The sequence below is a fragment of the Sprattus sprattus genome (assembly GCF_963457725.1).
Source record: "Sprattus sprattus genome assembly, chromosome: 4".
Lineage (NCBI taxonomy): Eukaryota > Metazoa > Chordata > Actinopteri > Clupeiformes > Clupeidae > Sprattus > Sprattus sprattus.
In genome coordinates, this window is record NC_137923.1 from 7,037,557 (window position 1) to 7,058,414 (window position 20,858).

The 20,858-nt window shown below is 41.5% G+C and overlaps 4 protein-coding genes across 4 annotated transcripts; 1 reads left to right on the plus strand and 3 right to left on the minus strand.

Moving 5' to 3' along the window:
* Positions 1 to 5,439: 5,439 nt before the first annotated feature.
* dynlt4 (dynein light chain Tctex-type 4) lies at positions 5,440 to 6,141 on the plus strand (the record flags this gene model as incomplete). The annotated part of the gene is made up of 1 exon (XM_080836448.1): positions 5,440 to 6,141. The coding sequence occupies one exon, from the start codon at positions 5,440 to 5,442 to the stop codon at positions 6,139 to 6,141; it is 702 nt and encodes a 233-aa protein (XP_080692574.1).
* A 1,233-nt stretch (positions 6,142 to 7,374) lies between these two features.
* Positions 7,375 to 13,541, minus strand: plk3 (polo-like kinase 3; the record flags this gene model as incomplete). Its single annotated transcript, XM_080837745.1, has 15 exons — positions 7,375 to 7,822; positions 8,067 to 8,180; positions 8,434 to 8,563; positions 8,915 to 9,077; positions 9,242 to 9,325; positions 9,765 to 9,882; positions 10,598 to 10,707; positions 10,854 to 10,980; positions 11,151 to 11,349; positions 11,519 to 11,614; positions 11,733 to 11,820; positions 11,961 to 12,090; positions 12,184 to 12,300; positions 12,401 to 12,508; positions 13,341 to 13,541. The coding sequence occupies 15 exons, from the start codon at positions 13,539 to 13,541 to the stop codon at positions 7,622 to 7,624; spliced, it is 1,986 nt and encodes a 661-aa protein (XP_080693871.1). The 3' UTR covers positions 7,375 to 7,621.
* Positions 13,542 to 14,296: 755 nt separating this feature from the next.
* On the minus strand, positions 14,297 to 17,051 carry cacybp (calcyclin binding protein; the record flags this gene model as incomplete). Its single annotated transcript, XM_080837650.1, has 5 exons — positions 14,297 to 14,895; positions 14,981 to 15,075; positions 16,083 to 16,182; positions 16,646 to 16,742; positions 16,823 to 17,051. The coding sequence occupies 5 exons, from the start codon at positions 17,049 to 17,051 to the stop codon at positions 14,736 to 14,738; spliced, it is 681 nt and encodes a 226-aa protein (XP_080693776.1). The 3' UTR covers positions 14,297 to 14,735.
* Positions 17,052 to 18,442: 1,391 nt separating this feature from the next.
* mrps14 (mitochondrial ribosomal protein S14) lies at positions 18,443 to 20,041 on the minus strand. Its single transcript, XM_080836946.1, has 3 exons — positions 19,960 to 20,041; positions 19,144 to 19,308; positions 18,443 to 19,008 (listed from the first exon to the last, which is right to left on the minus strand). Exons 1-3 carry the CDS (start codon positions 20,026 to 20,028, stop codon positions 18,826 to 18,828), a joined length of 417 nt encoding a protein of 138 aa, XP_080693072.1. The 5' UTR covers positions 20,029 to 20,041; the 3' UTR covers positions 18,443 to 18,825.
* Between the last annotated feature and the right edge of the window lie 817 nt (positions 20,042 to 20,858).

Sequence of the window (20,858 nt, forward strand, 5' to 3'; positions counted from 1 at the left end):
TCCCCCATCTGGTTGGAATTACACTAAGTGAAATGCATCTAATTTAACTCACAGAGGAAAGAGAGGGACGTGTCACCAACCAGCTGAGCCACATACTCTTCTCTACTTATCCCCCCAGCGCCCCTCCCCCACCGGCTTCTTCCTGAGGGAAGGACGCATTCTCTGCGCTTTTGATGAGGAAGCGAGGGACTCAAAGAAGAAGGAAGCATACATCCTGTGGGCCTCCACTTTGACGTTATTCCTCAAGTGAATCATCCTTTTTTTCTGAAGCTGCTGATGTCAGAGTTACGGGCAAACAGATGTCATCAGCGATCAAGCCTTAGCCCAAACATTATTAGTACACAGAAGAGCTCAGGGCCTCATCCCTATTCAAAACACGACTACTCTCTCTCTCTCTGTCTTGCAACAACAGCACCATGAGATTCATAAAAGTTTAAATACTTCAGTGGGTACTTTTCGGGCATGACTCAGGGAGGGCTCAATTTAGGCTAGCTGAATTTTAGATACAGCCTTCAGTGTAAGAATGACACTGAAAGGAATGCATGACACTGGAAAGAGTAGGTGAGATGGTTTGGCTTTCAACTCTATCAGTGTAAGGGTTATTTGCTATCCTCCCAATGAGCAAGTACATAGTTTAACATATTTTACTCTGAGTTTATATGTAAAATGTAATATGTAATCATGTCAACTTCATACATTTTTTCTTATTTTACTTTAAAGGTTAAAAAAAAAAATACACATTGTGTAAGTGAATCCAAATGGAGATGAGAGGGTGAAAACATAAAGTGAACTGAAGAGACAAAAACAGCAGGCATATCACTGCCCTGATGACAGGGAAGGGAAAGAGACCTAGTAACTCCAGTTTGGAGAGGAATCTGAGGAAATGTAAGGAGAATAGAAGTGCATGTAAAACCATTACATAGTCTTCCATTGCAGAAAGTTGGGGAGGGAAGACAAACATTTATTATGTAAGAACAGAACATAATAGTGAGGTTATCATCCATGATAAAACTGCGTTGACTTGCGTAAATTATTTAGTTTGCTGAAGCTAACCCAAAAATATTTCATGACAGTACTTAAAACAATGAAAGAACTGCTTAGAGCTAGTTTAAGAGATATATCTTAGTATACTTTACAGAATATACTGCTTTTTATACAGCTGTCTTAGCAGTTTGACAGCTTTGATGACTGATGAAAACAAAGGCTCTCAGAAAAAAATGATGTCTCTGAGACTTTCCGGAGGCTAGGTCTAATGGAAGCTAGCATAAAATGCTAACAATACTTAGGCTACAGCTCCATGAAAGATCGGTATAGGCAGTTAGCACAGAGATTCACATGCATTAATACTACTACATGTCCCTGTAACACAATGGAATAATGTTATTTAGATAACACAACAGCACTGTTCCATGAAACAGTGTACAGCTGTAACGAATACAAAAGGCCTGAGAAAGGAAAGATCATACTTAAACACACCCAGGACAGCCTCAGGCAGCAAGTGATCATATGTGCAGTCTCTTAATGGTTAAGTCATCAGGAGCAGTGAGGTCCATTTTATTTAAGTGTCATGGAAAAAGCTCTGGCATTTCATCATCGCAGAGACAGCATAAACACTACAGTGTGTTTTGAATAACCTTTGCAATCTGATCCCGACTTTCTATTTCTATCTTTTGTCTTTGTTTATTTTTTTATTCATTCATTCATTCATTCATTCACTGGCCCGCCTGCTCGAAAAAAGAAAAAGAAAAAAGACGAGAAAATAGCCTCTTGGGCATGGGCTGCAACAACTTTATTAACAGTCTTAATTTATGACACTTTCCCTTTTCAACGGCTGCTCAATATCTGTCTCCTCTCTTTATCATGGAGAACATCTTGCCAGCTTATCGATCCATGTCACTCTCTGCAGACAGGTCCAGGCTTGCCGACTTAAAGCTTAATGTGTAATCTGACCCGGCCTGTGATCTTTCATTTCTTCTGTTAGTGGTTACATGCTTAAAAACAGTCCACTCCCAATCACAGTAAATCTTCTCATGAAGTGTTTTTCTACATTGTTTAATTGGCTTTTCATTCTGCCAGCACATCTTTAGCTCAGCATCTAGAAATTAAACGAATTACAGGGTACCTGAAACTGTGCGCAGAGATAGGATCAGTCATTAAGTGGAAAGATTTCAAGATTTTAACAAGATTACCTGCAAATGCAAGCTTGTTGCTAACTACAACAGGGCTTAACAATTGTAATTGCCTGTCATATCATCATTGTCACAAGCTGAGATACTCAGGAGTACTGGTTAGAGAAACGTATTAATTTAAATGATTAGAATTAGCTACATAAACACTGAACCAGCAATCAGCATGTATTGAGACTGCTAACACAAGTTTACTTGATTACTATACAAATTGGGGGTGTCTGATGTGTTTGACGTGAATTTTAAAGTGGCCTCATTGTCATATTGTCACAAGCTGTAATACTCTGGGGTGTAGGTTAGTATAAACTTTTTCATTGAGTGATTCATTTAGATTCGGCATGGCAACCAATACTTCATAGTGGTAACGGGAGTCCTTCACAAAACAAATGTATGTATGTATCAGGCCCTCTTGAAGTTTAGTTTATTCTCGCCGTTGCCATCCTTTCACATGAAGGCATGCTCCAAAAGGGACGTCATGTCGTTTGGTTGTGCCCCTCCCAGGTATTGTAACCTGGTGCGGGTGGCGTGACTGCTGGATTCACAACATAGACGCCCACTAAAGATGAACGAATGCTTGTTTTGCTAACCTGTGTGATAAGTAACAGGTGTTGATTCCCTGCTTTTTTGAGTGGTGTGCTATTGTTACCGTCTTGCCTGATTATGACCTGAGGGTCAAAACTTTGCATTTAGGCTGTAACGTCTTTCCCTGATGACCACCACTCTACATAAAATAACAGATCCCCAGTTAATTGTGTTAAACTGAGGGAAAATAATTCATAATTATTCCATTACATATAATATCATCCACCACATGCACCACTCTATTACAGCTGTGTTGTTTAAACAAAGAATGTTAATTCTACCTACATTTCGATAGTACTTTGCACTCAATGAACAAAGACATCAACTCATTTTGAACATTGAAGTCAGTGACTGGTGATAAAGCCTCTGTTGTGTATACAGCACTTTATACCTATTTAAACTTGTGTAGGTAAGATAAAGTGTGTCGGTAAGTCTATGAGTATTACGTTTATTTGAAAGGCTACAGAGTTAGGCCAATTGTCCTAGGTTGTATCATATGTAATGTAAGGGCCGTTTTGTACATTACTCAACCGACATAGCTGTGAGCACAAGGCTCACACAAGTAGGCCTACTTTTAGTACATAGAGAATCACCGCCCTGACCCAACAGGGAGTAGCAGAGTCAAACCCTTCTTTTTGTAGGCCACATAGCTCGCATACTCTCCAACAGGGAGGAGTAGTATTGTGAAACCATTCTTGTGTAGCTTGAAGTGTTCACATCCATGTAGCTTTTATAGAGTAAGAAAATCACAGTCTCTGATGCTGTGGCACAATAACACTTGCATTGCCATCTCTGGTAGGAAACGGCTCTCTTCAACTTGATTGTTTCTCCTGTGCGTTTTAGATGTCGCAGTATTAAGTGCTTTTGTGCAAAGATTGAGCAAACAGCTGTCAGAAGCTGAAGTGGGTTGCAGGGATTTATTCATTCGGAAATCTAAAGACACGTTCTCCCTCAGGATGAATGACTCTGCAGAAGTTCACACAAGCGTGCATGCTTTTAATTGGATTGAAGTTAATGCTTTGTATTCCAGCAGCACCCTCATCTTTGTCAGTGAGTTTCGCCTATTCCTAGAGACCTCTCCTTTAGCCCTAAGTTTAAACTGTCAGCAGATGGTTCTGGCTGGAGTTGCCAACCAGCATCCCAAATGACCTGCTCTCTATCTTCCTCAGCTTGAATCAGAAGGCTACAATCATCTTATCACTCGCCTCTGAATTCGTCATGACCCCCCAAAATGCACCACAAAGAGAAAAGCCTAAAGTGTGATGCGGCACTTTCTCCCTGTCTGAGTGTGAGGGTGTTTTAGACACAGAATGTCCCCTTTGTCATCATTTAACCAGTCAGGCGCCATGTTTGTTGACCAAAACAGAGCAAGCTTCCATTTGCATGTTGGGATAGCAAGAGTTTTGTCTGAGGCGACTACACAGTGTGTGGGAGGCATCCAGGTGATACATAGCTCCATGTGAATGATTGCCTGCACTCAAGCTGTTGTTATGTTTGCTGACCCTGTTCTGCCCTTCTGCTAATAATTTACGGGCAGACTCTTTGCAGAGAAATAAAAGCCCAGATAATGTGTTGTTTGTATCTGATAACTGGTGATGGTAGCTTAGGACTCTGGCATGACTAGTCCCACTGTAGTCCTAGTAGAAGTCCTGAGCAAGAAAACACTCAAGGCTCTCTCTCGCTTACTGGTAGCTCTCACGCTTAAGGTAAAAGCAGAAGGATGTGGGGGAGTGCTGTGGGGACAATTGAACATCTATTTTTTGTTTATGGTAAATGTTTTCAAGTGTGTGACACCTTTAATGGTGTACCAATGTTTTTTTATTATATGCGTGCAACAGTTACTCGCTTTAAATTTATAGTTATCTGTGCTTCCTAAAATAACTTGGAGCAAGCTTGCCTAAGGAACCAGTTTCAAAGTTGGTAAGTGGAAAAAGTAAGATTAAGATCTGCTGGCTCTGTGTGATTTTATCTGACTAATACTTGATCGAACAAGTTTCTCGAGTGCTCTACAGTGATGCAATTCTAACCATGGCAACTAGATATGTTGAAAAACATTTAGAAAATGTTTTGAATTCAAAGTATTTCTCATTCAGGCTCATAACCAGAAGAATGTGAGCCAGTTGCAGGGTTACACAAGGCTAAAGATGTATTGAGAAACTCAGGCGATGTATGGACTTGTTTAGGAGCGGGGGCTTTAGAATTTACGTCTTTCTCATGAGGGGGCGAGAGATAACTTTAAATGTAGATGGTGAAAATCACATGGAATACGATCAGGACCCTGTTACTGCCCTTGTTTATGGCTGGTGCATTCTAAGAAGAAAGCACTTGGCAGCCAAGGGGGAAATTCCCCAAGATTTGAAGGGGCAGGTTTTCACAACCAGCTGTGAGGTAAAACATAAGAGGTTACTTTACGAGAAACATGATGAAAAAATGACTAAATGGGGGTCGAAACTGACATGACTAACAGGTGAGATAAACTTATCAATACACACTACTGTAACAGTCCCAGTGTTACAATATTGAGTCATACGGTTTTTAGTTCTGTGTATTAAAATAGGCTACATTAATATAAACTACGAACATGAAACACCAACAATTGTTTTATATATGAATAGATTAACTCCTATAGATATGTAAATATATGAATCTCTTTTTGTAGGGCATCTCTGCCATGAGCTCCCAGGCTCTGCCTCTCTCTCAGGAGACTCTAGCCCAGTTCAACCATGACCAGACGGCAGAAGGCCTTCCGCAGCGCCTTCGCAGGGCGTCAGTCTCCACCCGCCGCAGCTCGCGAGACAACTCCAAAGACCACCTTCCCTCCAGACCTCCGCCCCCGCTCCTCAGGAGGCTGTCAGATGTATCCCACCTCAGTCATGCTACGAGCTACCCAGCCTCTCCCTTCGCCCGTAGAGACTCAGTCTTTTTTAGCAAGCGCTTCTCCGTCGGGGCATGGACGCACGGTGGACGGGTTAGTTTCTCAGGACTGCTGCTCCCCCAGCCTGCACACGTGGTCAGTCTAGAGAACAGCTACAGAATGGGACCCGACCCAGGGAACACCTTCAGCACCATCCAGACACAACAGATCCTTCAGGCCACGTTGGATAGTTATTTAGACGGAGCGCGCTACGACTCAAACACATGTAGCCAGCTCAGTCAAATCCTAGCCGATCTGCTGCGAAGTAAAATCAAAGACACCTGCCCCCCACGCTACAAGCTGGCCTGCCAGGTAGTAATTGGCCAGAACAGTAATCAGAGTCTCGCTGTAGCCAGTCGTGGCTTGTTAGACTCCTCAAGAGATGACTTTGCCACAGCCACCTTCCAGAACAACTCTCTCTTCACTGTGGCTGTGGTGTATGGAAGTTACTACGAGTGAAGAGTGAGAAATCAATCCAGTCACTGCGCTAAAAAGGGACATGGACAAGATAAACATCCTCAGAACCAGCAAACCATCTTTATCAAAGAGGAAAACATTCAGTCCCTTTCAATGAGCTTTTCACACCATCACCCTCTCTCCATCTGACTAGTCATCCCTGTTGAAATGCATATCAGCTTGGCAGCAACGATTCAGGCTGATGTCCTATCCAGCCCACCCACTCTCTGCCTAGGGGCTCCTCAAGAAAATCAGTCAACAAAGTGAAGTCATTTTTAAATACTGTACTTTATTTTTCCTAATTCTCCCCAAACACATAAAAGGTGAACATACTGAATTATCCCCCAGTGTCAACACCATACATTTACACAAATAAATAAAAAAGTATAAATAAAAATAAATAGACATTATGTGCCACACAAAAAAAAATAAAGATTTGTTTTTTCTGAAAGGGCAATGGCTTTCACAATATTGGGATTCTGAATACAATACTTGTTAGTTCTATAACATTTACAGCACACTCAGGCTCACAGTTTTGCAGAGTACTACCACGGGTGGAGGACACACAGTAAACCAAACAGGAGGTACAAGATATATGGGCACCCTTCTGCAATGGTTGAGATTACTGGAGTATAATACCTTGTTAACAGCCAACAGCTTATGTCAGGTAATGTAGTGCTTGTTCATTCGCTTGCAAAATCAACTCTGAAGCAAAAAAAGAAAAAAAAGGAAAGAAAGCCTCCTCTGCATATTTCCCAATCTGTTTTTTTTTGTCTTCGATTTAGAAGGGTGATTATTGCACAACCAGGAATCCCTCCAAAAGGCACTTATTTCAGCTCTTCTCAAAAGTTGAATTGGACATTCAGTCATCTGCAGACCATGGTCAATCATCAACTTCTCGTTTTTTTTAAAAATGATCCTAAAATGACTTAGTTTGGCACCTACAGCGCTCCATTTACTGGTGTACCATTACGTGAGGTCAAATCCTAAGATATTCCAAAAGTAAAGTGAAAAAAAAAAGAAGACAGATAAAAAAAACCAAGGCCTTCTGCATCGCATTGGCAATGTGGTTTTGGGCCAGTGATTCTAGCCCTGTGAAGTGTGCTCCCATGTCAGTATCACCATTAACACCAGTCCAGCTGAGGGAACACAGGATACCTTTTGCACCCCCCCTCCCCCTCCACTGTGTGCACCGTGAGTCAAGCCAGTAGTGTGAGATACTGTATGTATAAGATCAATTATAAAAAAAAGGATATAGATCTAATGAAAAAAGTAAAACTGAACTGAAACAGTGCACCATACTCCATAGGGGCCAGACGCTGGCCAAGAGCAGGAAGAGTCTTTGCCGCAGAGAGGAAGTCTCCCCCCCCTTGAGGTTTGAGTGTTGCTCCCAGAGGAAGCCGACAGCAGCGACTTTTGTGGCATTAAAGAACCGGGAGAAGCCAGCTCTGTTTGTAGGCGAGGTGGTGGTGGTGGTGGTGGTTTAGGAGCCCGTGTGATGCTGGAGGAGCTGGACCACGTAGCGCATCCGGTGTCGGAGTTCCGTGGAGCAGCCCCGCTCAGTCAGGCCACTGAGTGGGTATGTGTACGACACGCGCTCCCGGTTGATGTACGTTAGCAAGTACGAGTCGTCGTCAGCAGACTTGCACAGGATGATCTTTGTGTGATCTGTGTAGAAATTCACCTGGAGGAAAAAAATAAATAAAAATAGTCTTCAATTTCAACTGTGAAACTCATTTAGCATTAGCCATATTTTCAGACACACATATGATTTAGCAGACCAATTTATACTTAACATGGCTGTCGAACACAGGTAAGTGTGAAAAACATGCAGGCATTAATAGACGGTGACATTGCAAAGTCTTTGCTGGGTTGGGGTGGTGTTGCCAGAAGGTGCCTGATGTAAAGGAGCAGCTGTGAAAGCTTACCTGCAGGGTGCCATTGTTGAAGAGCATGACTAATGCGTGATCCGTCTTCACCCACTGCAGCAGGAGAGGGGAGGCGGAGGGTGGGGGCAGGTCTTCGTACTGAAGGTCTCCACCCTAGAGAGAGAGAGAGAGAGAGAGAGAGAGAGAGAAAGAAAGAAAGAAAGAAAGAAAGAAAGAAAGAAAGAGGGAGACGAATGTTTTAATTCTCCTTCAAAAGGAAAAAAAAAGAAACAAGAGGCAGAACAAAGGACAGTACCAAGCAGCTTTCTTAATAATTGCCCATGGATAGGACAATTTATTAAAAATACCACATTTTCAATCAGGTCTGTTAACAATTCTTTCTTTTCAGGAGTAAATCTTTACAAACCTCCATCAGGTTCTGCTCCATGTAGTTGGCCATCAGCTCCACAATCTGCTTCTGACTCTGCAGCTGCTCTGGAAGTGTGTCAGCTTGGAACATGAAGTGCTTATTGTTGGCTAAACAGTAGTGGACAGTCCTGAGAGAGCGAAAGAGCGGAAGAGGGAGGGGGGAGGGAGAAACATCGAGATTAAAGGGGGTTGATGCAATGTGTTTAAAGGGGGGGGGGGAGGTGATATTGAGTGCCAAATACAGTGACGGATGTATGTTGGTGGTTCATGATGTGGTAAAACCAGTCATGGGTAACTAGAGTGATTGACCCATTTCTGAAGGATGTACTGAGTCAACTTAAGAAGAGAAACTTAAAAAGGGCATACTGGAATTAGGTCAGTGATTCGAAAGCCCACACATGAAAACGTCCAACGCACATATTTAAAACATCAAACATCACCTAAATGGCATGGGGGGAGACATTGGCAGAGATACTGACCTTCGCTGGTCACACAAACTCAGATGAGTTCCCTCGTTGAACAGCACGCCGATGTTCTGATTGGAGAGCTGGTAACCAAACCCATATTTGTTGGAGTAGTCTACCCATTTAGTCACCCAAATGAAAGGTTTGGGCTTCGAGAGGCATGGTGGGTTTCTTGAAGCTGAAACAGGGGAAAAAATAACTACAATGAATATCCAATGACAGTCCATTACAGTAGCCATTTCTTCATAATAAAGCTCAGCTCTAAGCTCCATGTCAAATCATTACGATTCAATTCTCTTGCCCAGCCAAGGTTGCTGAGTGATTTCCAACAGGCATACACACCTGCAGGCATGGAGGACAAGCAATTGTTGAGAACCTTCACAGCGGACTCAATGACAGCAGCAGGAGTGATGGCGTCTTCACAAGCTACGGGACAAAGAGAACAACGCTTCATTGAACCAAACTCGCACATACTTAAAAGAATCCAAACAATGCATGCCAGTCAAATAAGTATGCCGTCGCAGTTTTGCCACCACACCATCATGATGAGGCATTGTGGGCTTTGGTTCAACATAGTGTTTGCAAAGCCAGCACAACCAGCACAATACAGAACAGAGCTATATATTATGAAATGAAAGTTCTTTTTGAAAATGCTGATCCTTCTTTGCAGTTCACCCAACATTTAAATGGGCCAAGACCCATCTTAAAGAAGCAGAGGTCACAATAATAATAAGAATTCTCCTTCTCACAGCTGAGAGACTATGCCTATATGTAAGCCCTACCATATATATATATACAAAAAAATGACCACAAAGCACATGTGAATACAACTGCACCTGCAGCTTGAAGTAAAATGATGGCTTACGGTCATTGCTGCTTGCCACAGTGCCCTTGAGGGATTGAGATGTAGACTTCCTGGACTCCTCTTCGGGCTGTGTGTCCGTGGGACCGGAGCTGGCCAGAGGAGCCATGGGAGTCGTGGCCTGAGTGAGGAGCAGGAAGAAGGGAGACAAATCAAGGAAAAGGTAGGACACGACTCAGGCCTTTAGAACATTTCCCTTCATCTGAAAAATGATTGGGGGAGGGTGAGGGAAACAAAACATCCCTTGTATTGGTTATTCATTCCTAAACGTCACCAAACTTTAGGTCTATGCTCAAGGCGAGTTAACCATTTGACCCCAGCAAGGTCGAATACAACTCGCATGTCAGTGCAAAGAAACGCGTTTCCTATTTCCTGTTTTGTCTGCCTGACTGCAGTGAACCGGAGAGCTTGTGTCTTGTGTGGGCTGAGGTAGTGCTGTCCCCATAGATCACTTGGCTAAAAAAATCGGATTTGCTCAGCGCAATGCTATTCTAAGTCTTTCAGCACAATTGCTGCCCTCTCACATACTCCATTATTCATCCCAAGCACTCTCAGAGACATCCCAGCTGATCATGCAATTGCCTTAATGGCAAAGTGCATTTAAACTAAAGTGACACTGAAACAGTTTTAAATTTGACATCTCAAAGGGGTGTAAATAATTATATTAGCTTCTAAGCCGTCACCTTGTCTAGAGATGAGTGCCAACTTGAATGAGTTTTGAAAGCCAAATTTAGATTATTTCTTATTACAAATTGATTGTGTACATTCTCCTCAGCCAATGAGCAAGGTACAGAATAGTTACATTAAACGGACTGGAGATATGGGGGGTGGTGTACCTCGTTTGGTCCGACAGTCTTGCAGCTCATCTGTCGGCTGATGGAGCATTTGACTATGCCCGAGACCAACTTTGAGATGTCATCCTTCTCCTCGACAGGGCTCTTTTCAACTGCAGATTAACACAGCGACAATCAGACACAGGAACAGCACAGTAGAAGGGAAGAGGCCACATAAACAGGGTTCCTCTATTAACGAAAGACACCTGCAAAACAATAATAAACAACAACAACAAACAGAAGCAGCAGCAGCACTAACCTTTTGATTTCTTTTTGCCAAAGAGGCTCTTGGCCATCTTGGTGAAGAACTTCTTGGCAGGGCTGGGTGGGGTGAGCTCTGGCACCATGACGCAGCTACTAGGAGGCAGTTTATCGGGGGTGAAGCCCTGGATGAGAAAGAGCAAGATACAGAGTCAGGAGAGAACGTCAACACCACGGAAGATGAAGGTCACATGCATTCGGGAACACTGCACTACTGAACAATGTCACAGTGCTTTGAAACACAGTGGCCCAAAGTAGTCACAGATGAACCACATAAATGGACTTAAACAGTCACCTTGGTGAAATACTCATGGGTCAGAATCTGGTCCAGCGTGAGGCGGTCAGCGGGGTTCTTCTGTAGGATGGCGGAGATCAGCTTCTGAGCCGAAGGCGAGAGAGTCGGAGGGAGCGTATACCTCACCTCCTTTATGCACTTGTACGTCTCTTTCAAGTCCAGAGTTTCAAACGGCGGATTCCCACACAACAATGTATATCTAAAATCAAGAAAAATACATTATTTCACTGCCGTGTGGCATAAATTGCCTAGAAATACCAGTTAGGTTGGTCTGTTCCTCCCTCCAAGTTCCATATACTTATACAGTCTTAAATCATCAATAATCTACAGATATTGGACAGTATGAAATAGTAGCATGGCTAACTTACATCACACAGCCCAGAGACCAAACATCTGATTCAGTTCCATGTCCCTGTCTATTCAGGACCTCTGGAGCAAGATAATTAGGTGTTCCACAGATAGTCCTGAAAACATTCAAAATAATAATAATTAAAAAAAAGAATGTCAGAGTACTGGCAGGTTATAAGTAACCATAAAATAAAAACCACCACCACCACCACTACTACTACTACTACTACTCACTTCTTCCTCTGCTCAACCGTCTCCAGCTTTGCTGCCAGTCCAAAGTCTCCCAGTCTTAATTCCATGCCCTCACTTACAAAGAAATTACCTACAAGAACAGTTGAGGTGAGTTAACGCCACATTATTGCTCCAAATGCACACACACACACACACACACACAATCCAGATCCGGATTCATCATTTGACACACACACACACACACAGCTACCAAGGTCATGGTGTACCTACCTAGTTTGAGATCTCTGTGAAGGATGCCTTTGTTGTGCAGATATTTAAGTCCAGATATGATCTGCTTCAGGTAATAGCGTACCTCTGGGTCAGTCAGTGTGTGCCTCGCCTTCCATATGTGAGCTAGGGACTGCAGAGGGAAGTAGAGAAATCCATGAGGGTTCGGCTGTATTTTTACCCGTCAGGTTGAATGCAGCACATTGCTGTAAAGACAGCCACATACCTTTCTAATGCATAGTTCCAGGAAGATGTAAATGTTTTCTCCATCTTCAAAGTGATGAGAGAATTTCACGACGTGCTTGTGTTGCAAGGTTTTGTGGAGTTCAATTTCATTTATTATCTGGTAGGATAGAGGAATTCCTTTGTTACAATGCCAATCATTTAAAGACATTGTTTTCAACATAGCAATGGCAGTGCCACAGGTAGGCCACTTGCTTTACCTTTTCTCTCTGATGGGGTTTGGACACTCTGCTTTGTGGTATAACCTTCACAGCATACGTTTTTTCCGAGGCCACGTCTGTCATTTCGTAGCATCGTGCAAATCCACCCTTCAAAAACAAAAGAGTCGATGTGTCAAACACTAACTTTACAAATCTATATTACAACGTTAGTGAGTTTTGCCTGTAATACTGGGGACCAATCTCATTTCACATATGACGTATTCTTTTTTTGCATGGAACAGCTGCTCTTCCATATGGGATAAAGCAACAGCAGTCTCATAATGTGACACACTCATTAGGCTGAATTAAGATATACCGGTTTCTGTAAAATATTACACTATGCGTTCACGTCTTGCTTTTAATCCAAAGCGAACAAAACAAATGCTGCATGTCTGCATTGGTCGTAATTTCAGACAGGACTTGATTTAAAAGGCGAAAACGCACCGTCACCAGAGAGACACCATTATGAAATACATGTTTAGAGCTCAAATTAAATCTAATCCATTTGCTTTTGACTGGCATCAAATCAACAATGTAGTCTTAAATCGGGTCACATTTTCCTTTCTCAGTGATTAGCTTGAACACAGGATGTCATATGACCAAATGTAGTCCATATGAAACAACAGGACGGAGGTGATATGCGAATACAGTCAAATTACAAGAAACGCTCGGGAAATTGGGAAATCAATGGGAGAGGCATTGTCAAACTTAGGCTAGTCATATCCTCCACGAGGTCATTAGCGGACACCTGGTAGCAAATTCTTCGTGGCACACACCTCCATTCAAAGCTATGATCAACTAGACGATGCCGAGATCATCCCTCCACATTACTGAATTACGACGAGCCTAACGTTAAACAACAACACAACCATATGACATGAAACACTTGTTATCACTAGGTAATGAGAATTCAAATGAAGCCAGGGAAGTGATATGCTACCTTTCCCAAAATCTTTCCTTTGTAATAGCATCTCTTCCCTTCCACATCAACCACCACCTCTGGCTTCGTTGGCTCCGGTTTACTCCGATTTGGTTTGGGTGGTGGTTGAATAGTTTGCGTCCGATCAGATGCTTTGAATAAATCCGGATTCATCATTTGACAGGAAAGACGCTGTGTCGTAGTAAAACGAGCAGAATCCATTCACAGTCACAAGTGTCTACTGCCCCCCAAAAAATCCTTCTCTTCACGAATAGTCCGTGTATCGCTTCTTGTCAGATTGCTCAGCGCTAGGTAACTAAGACATGCCCAGACAGGGAATTCCTCAAGTATATAAACTGTTCGTGACGTCAGGTTAGTAGGCGGATAACAGGGTGGTGCTTAATTCAGAGGAGCCAACGAGGTTTGCTGGAAGTGCTTTCAATCAAACACAAAAATCAAAGACAGCATGTGATGTGCATGTGGAAAAACTGAATGAAATGAAAAGATCATCCAATCACACTATATTCCTTATCTAACGCTTTATCATCATCACTCAATTCGACGTCCTGAAATGCAAAAGTGACATTGAGGCAAAGTTGGGAATGTGTAACATAGGATAACTTTGATTTAGCATTAACGTTCTTAGAATTTGTACTTATCACTGGAATATCCATTTATCAGATAACTTCCATTGTCATAGAAAACAGTAATGGTAGTGGCTAACATTGATTATAGATTTTACGATTTAAACACGAAGGGAAAAGAACGTGATGCACCGGCTACGACAAGGTATTTTCTTTCCATATGATTTTATTAATAGAATGACGTTTCAATTTTGATGTATTACAATGTCAAATTGTGGTTGTCATGTCGTAAACAATCATGCACTGATCATGGTGTAGGTTACAACCTAAAATTCAGCTTGGTCAATTTCCCTCCATTCCGACAGAGTATGGAGCCCCCTGGTGGTGGTACGATTTAACACACAAGACGAGATGTTCAATAATATGAAGTCGTAAAAATGGTTAATTAAGCTAGTAGTAATACAGCACTTGACAGCAAGTCAAATTAGGAAATCCCCAATGCAGGCACCAATTTACACACAGGATACTGATACAGACACATTTAAGATATCTTATTCATCACATCAATTTCAAGTAGAAACTGGCATGTTGTCAAATCTATGACCATAATCAACAATGAAAACATAGTGCAAACCACACTGGAGGAATATGAAAAAAAAACAGACCACACATGATCACAATATGATTTCATTAAGTTGAAGTGATTCTAAAATGGAAAAAAAATCAGGAATGGAACATGGAACCTGGAATCACTGATCTGACAGCATGGTCCTGAATCCAAGTGCAGGAAGGAATGATTGTGTGGGGGTGGGGGGTACAATGAGAGGCAGACTCAAATGTCCATTTCATCTCCTTTGGCCTTCTTGTCCTGGGATTCTGTCCAGGCCTTGCCAATGGTGCGTTTCATTTCATCGTCCCCCTCTGTGTAGATCTTCTTCAGCATGGTCATAAGGCCGTCGCTTGGATCAGCAGTTTCATCAACGTTGGGTTTGCTGAGGGATACATAGTATACAATTATCTCTCTTGGTACATATTGCCATGCTAGATGTAGATGAGGATGATGAGGATATCACTCACTCTTTCTCTTTTGAGTTCTTTTCCACCTGCGTTAGACAGTCCCATTTCTTTGCTGCGGTCTTCTTGCACATGATGAGGACCATGTCTGTTTTCACCTGGGAAAGCAAGGCACAATTAAGAGAGGCATAAACTGAGGTTTTTGAATTGAAAAAAAAAAAAACCCTTCCCATTGCTCAAATATTACAGCTCCCCTAATAAGTGTACTAGATAAACTAGGGCAGCATGGCAGTGTTGTTGTCCTTCGGTTAGAGTTGACCGTTATGTATTCTTACACCGTTACATGACAAATCATGCGATGATGTGTAAACAGAGTAAAACGTCGATTTTTGGGCATTTTCATAAAAAGCAAGCTCAACAGTTTGCACAGTAAAAGTCTAGTCATTGTATCTACTGTGGTTACTCAAGTCTGCACCGGACTAATTTTGATAGCCTATTTTTGATAGCCCATAGTGACAGTTTTATTGCACACACACCCAGGCTTGCTAACAGATGCATGATCAAACTGGCAGCATCAAAGCTCATATTGCGCTTTGGGAAAAAGCAAGACAGGTCTTCTGCACAGAACATTTCCTTCTCAGAGAGACTGCAGAAGACAAGTCAAGTGAAGGAACTGCACTGCACTGAAAGCCTTTGGGAAGCAGTTTCTGTTCATCAGCATGACCTTCTTATTCTAGCCAAGCCAGTGCTCTGCTTGACAGTACACAGCACACTGAGAAAGACCTTCTCGGGTCAAGCTAGACGCTCTAAATCATCCCTGCAAAGTCAACACATCCCGTCAGACACATACAAACTACAGCAAAAAATGAATGCAGTCTAATCCAACAGCACTGCAACACATCCCCCTTCATTATTGTTTTAATGTTTTCAACTCTCTAACATGTACAGATTGTATATGTACCGGTTGCAATGAACTTTATAAAGTATGCACATTCTGTATAGATCCACGGATTATATCTTGCATTAAGAGCATAACAAACATTTGGGAGAAAGAGGTAGGCAGCTGCCGGACAAAACAGATTCCTCCTATCAACAAGGGTCCAATATTCTAAGTACTAGCCAGTAAGAAAAAGTTCAAGTAAGATATTAAATTTAAAAAACAAACCTTTCGACTGCTTTCCTGGACCTCAATGGGACATAAAAGATTTTTGAGAATCATTTGATGGTTTTTCCCATCTAGGTCCTTAACAAGAAGATCAAAAGACCTGAAAAGATAGTACAGATGTGATATTGAAATAAAGGCATTGTCTCATTAGCAAATATATACATACGTGCAGTGAAAAAAAACAACGACTTAAATATAGCACTGGATTCACGACATGTTCACTTAATGAAAGTTTCTTGATGTCGTTCACTGTTCACAAATCTGCACTGTACAAATCTGCCAGCACAAGCCATCAATCTCTATTAACACAACACAAGCCGCAGTATTTCTTTAATAAGGACATATTTTGTATAGGGTCATCTTATAGCATGAATACACTTTAGTGCTTGCATAGGAAACCTCTGGTATGTAAGCTTATCCATACCCCAACCATACATCCCAACAAATGTCACACTTTTGTGAATTAATCACATTCTTATAATGACCTCCAACATTGAGTACCTTTGGACTTCCATTCATATAGCATATTGTTAAAGTGATGAGGTATGGTACTGAATCCTTACTTTTCTGTGAAGGTGACCTCCACATTTTCTGCTGGAATCGTATGCACTCCCTTTAGCGTTATGTAAATTTTCACAAATTTCTCCGATTGGTCCCACCCTGTTAAAACAACGAAAGTCAAAGTAGGAGTACATTGTATGAGGAACAAGAGGAGTAAAGATACTGGCACTAGACATTACCGTAATTATTGATTTTTACAGTGTATCCCTTCACAGTTGTGTCTGTTGACACTCGTTTGGACTGCTTTTCTTTTAGCTGTCGTTTTTGCGTGAGCTCCTTTTCAATCTTCTGTTGTTCCTGCTTGATCACATTTTGCACCCGCTTTCTTTCCGAACTCTCCAACAATCGTAAGACTTCCTTCAAGTCACTCTCGAGCTCTTTGATCTGTGGTGGGAAATTATTTAACATTAGTTAATAACGTTTTGGTTAATCACACGTGGTTGTGTTGTTCACCCACCTGATAAAACACGACTGAGACTGAGAAAAAATAAGCCCATATTGTAAAAATACAATTTAGAGTTCATTTAGAGTTAAATTAAGAACTTAAAAGCCTTATTCTGGCTGACAACATTTTATTCTATATTAGCCATTCATACCCTATAGGAGCTACATTAGATAGCATGAAACTGAAACTGAAAATCCAGTTGAACATTTAGCTCGGTACAAATTGGATACGTTTCCTATTATGATTCTTTCATAAGATACATACTATAAATGTCATGGAGAAATGTTTTTAGCATTAACAACTTTTGCATTTGAGATCACCTTAACCTTACTCAATTTAAATGTACAAGCCGACTAGGGTTAGCCGCTAGCTAACTTCCCAACGTTAACTGGACGACCAATGTTTACAGTGTTAAAAACCTTGCCTGTGTGTCCAGGTCCATTACTGAATTCCAAATGCTTTGATTAGTACCGAAGATTTAAGTGATCACCAGAATCACAAAATAGTCTGATGCCGCTGTTTCACTGCTAATTTACGACTAAATGTTTCACTTGCGCTTTCTTTCGTGCAACACGCCTTCTAGAAAGATTCTCCAGTAGGATTCGAGTGTAGTTCTAGTTCCGTGAACATGTGTATCAAAATAAAAGTTGTATCAACAACCTACTATGAGCTAGTTCCATCATCCACCTACCTTACTTCTGAGCACATAGCTAAACTTTTCCATGTTCATGTCGACAATAACATATGTTTAGAAATATGGGATGGGTTACCTTCATGCTACAAAATCTTTACTGAATGGATACAAAACTATAGAACAGATTTATTCAGAAAATAATTATCCATCAAGGTTTGTACATACTTCTTTGTAACCTGTAAAGTGTTACACACATGACCACAAAATAAGATCAAGAGAACTATCAGTCAAACCTAGGAAAATAGGCAGTTTACCTGACTGAATACACTATTTGAATTGATTTTGGTCTTGAAATGAGTAAAGCAGGACTGTTTCCCCCAATATAGGCTAGGTGCACAAAATACTCAGTGTGGGCTGTTTGTTTCCTGTTTAGCCAGGTGTGTTTGAACCTGCCACTATTCTGAATGTCATTAGTGTCTACACGTCCTTCTTTATCGTCACGCTGATTCACTAGGTGCAACACCTAACCAGGTCCGTGTAGACACTAATTACATTCAGAATAGCGGCAGGTTTAAATACACCTGGCTAAACAGGAAACAAACAGCCCACACTGAGTATTTCGTGCACCTAGCCTATTTGATAAAGATCCGCAGGCACATCAACTTGGCTCAGGTGAGGACATTCAAAGTAAACATTTTCAGAAAAATGGTTAAAGGCTGATCCAATCACTTCAAATTCAATATAGGTAAATACCCCTTACTGATGCCAAGGACATTTATAAACAGATTATCATGCACCATAATGACTGCATGAGATAAAAATGCAGCATACGTCTGGAGATATGAATACAACAGGTTGATTTAACTTATGCATCGCTTTATTCATCAATGTAAAGTTGAGAACAATATGAAATTCTATGTACATCTTCAATTATGACATGTGGAGATGAAGTCATGCAATGGTTCACATACGGGTCATCAAATATGAAGAGGAAATCCAGGTGGATCAGTTATTAAGAGGGCAAAAAACCATTGCCTCATATAATCATCAGACATGAATGGAGAAGACCAAGGTGATCCATGAGCCTTCAGTGTAGTCTCCCATCACCACATGGATCTCTGGATCCCTGACATCTGGTTGTGGTCTGCCAGATCACGGAACACAATGCGACTGAGACGCCATCGTCGCTTCACCCCACGTGGCCGTGACGTCAGCACACACCTGTTACGAATGCGCACCGGGCAGCTATCCCGAGGTAAAGCGGCAATTTCTTTATCTGCAATTTCCTGTTAGGGGAGACAGAACAGATTACTTCAGAGACGTTTCAGTGGTCAGGCACAGGGAAACCCACTTCACTTTTGCCCAAAATCTTTCCCCCCAATCTGATTCATATAAATATAAATATCATATAAATTATAAACCTGAAGTTCCTTTGGCAGGACTGTGTTCTTCCTCAGCGAGTTGATGCGAAGTCTTGTGTCTGCATATTCAAAGGCCATCTGTCTCCTCTTCACATCTCGAACCATCCGCCAGTCAACATAGTAGCCTCTGACCTGTTCCACCGCACCCCATGAGCACCTGAGGGCCTGCAGTTCAATGACAGAAGAGGTAAGCCATGGTGAGTAAACTTGGAAAGAGGCTGGACAATTTAAAATAATTTGTCAAATTCCTGATCGCTGCCTCCAAATGAAGTATGTCCAAATTACTCCTCACTCTGTTATGAGCTGTTAGAGCTTCCTCATGTGTAAGTTAGGAAACACCATTAAAGATATGAGCTTTAAATCACTTCAAGTAAGTTAATATAGAGGGAGATCTCCCACCACAGAATTTGAGAACAAGCTCAAACTGCACCATTTGAAGTAGAGCTAAAAAAAAAACCATAATGCATCATTGATTGAAAAAAGAAAAAAAAATCACTGACAAAACTGACTTGAGAATAAAAAAAAATCTGACTCGCCTAAAATCGGATTGGTTTCAGCTGACATGGAGCCCTACAAGGCTTAGGACAAGACATAATCGTCTATTTCAATTACTTTGTCAAGAGTTGTGAAAACAAGTGCTTCCACCCAGGTTACACAGTCCACTTACTGTACACCATGAGCTAATAGGCTAACGTTCACTGGCTAGCTTACGTTAGCTGACCAGAGCGTCAGTAAGGTGTCGTGGTTCGTGAAATCTGCATTAATAACAAATGTAACAATCATTAACATAGTAAAGAATATTCACAGTTAGTTTACCTGGTTTGTTAAATTCAGGGATGACTGCAATAGTCCAAAGCCCGAACAGACAACCTTGTAGGCAGCCATGTTGGTTCTGTGAAGCTAGCTACAGTAGGTGACAATACGTAAAAAAAAAAAATAAAGCGTGAAAATAAAAGTCCGCCAAATCTGTATGTTCTGGTTTGACAAATGTTTCAACGTTTTGCACGGCCACTGCATGGTGTGCTGCTAACTTGTCTAGATACATACACTGCATATTGCATCTGCGAGTTTTGTCATTTTAGCCGATTCAGAAAATAGTTGTGAGATTAAGTGATACAAATAGTTAGCACACACACATATATAAATTCATACAACACATACTTTCACAACAGTGGAGCCTGGTAAAAAAACCTCAACAACAACTGAAGTTCATTAGTATGCCTAGTGTATATGACTCTGCTGGAGCTTACCATGTCCTGGTAAGTACAAAGACAATTCAGGTGTCAATATATATGTTTCCTTGAAGTACTTGTTATAAGGATTTCATTTCGCGCCACAGATGCACCACTTGTTGTTTTCTCAGCCACAAATTCAGCTGAACGCTAGTAGGGTCTTTGTGTCTAAAACATATACAGCCCACACACACACACACACACACACACACACACACACTTTTTGGTTTGTGTTTTTCCAACTTTACATTTATTGTACCGTTGGTAGCACAGTAAGCACACACAGTTTGTTAGCTTTTTCATTTGTCCTTGTATCATTTAAAATACGTTTCTACTTTTATTTTGAAAACATGACGATGGTGACCATATTGATATTTTCATTATTGTCGCTGGCTACACGCTGCCCCCTTCTTCCTCTAGACTTCAGGACGAAGGAGCTGAACTATCTTTCATTCTTTAGCGCCGTCTACTGGTCTGATTAAG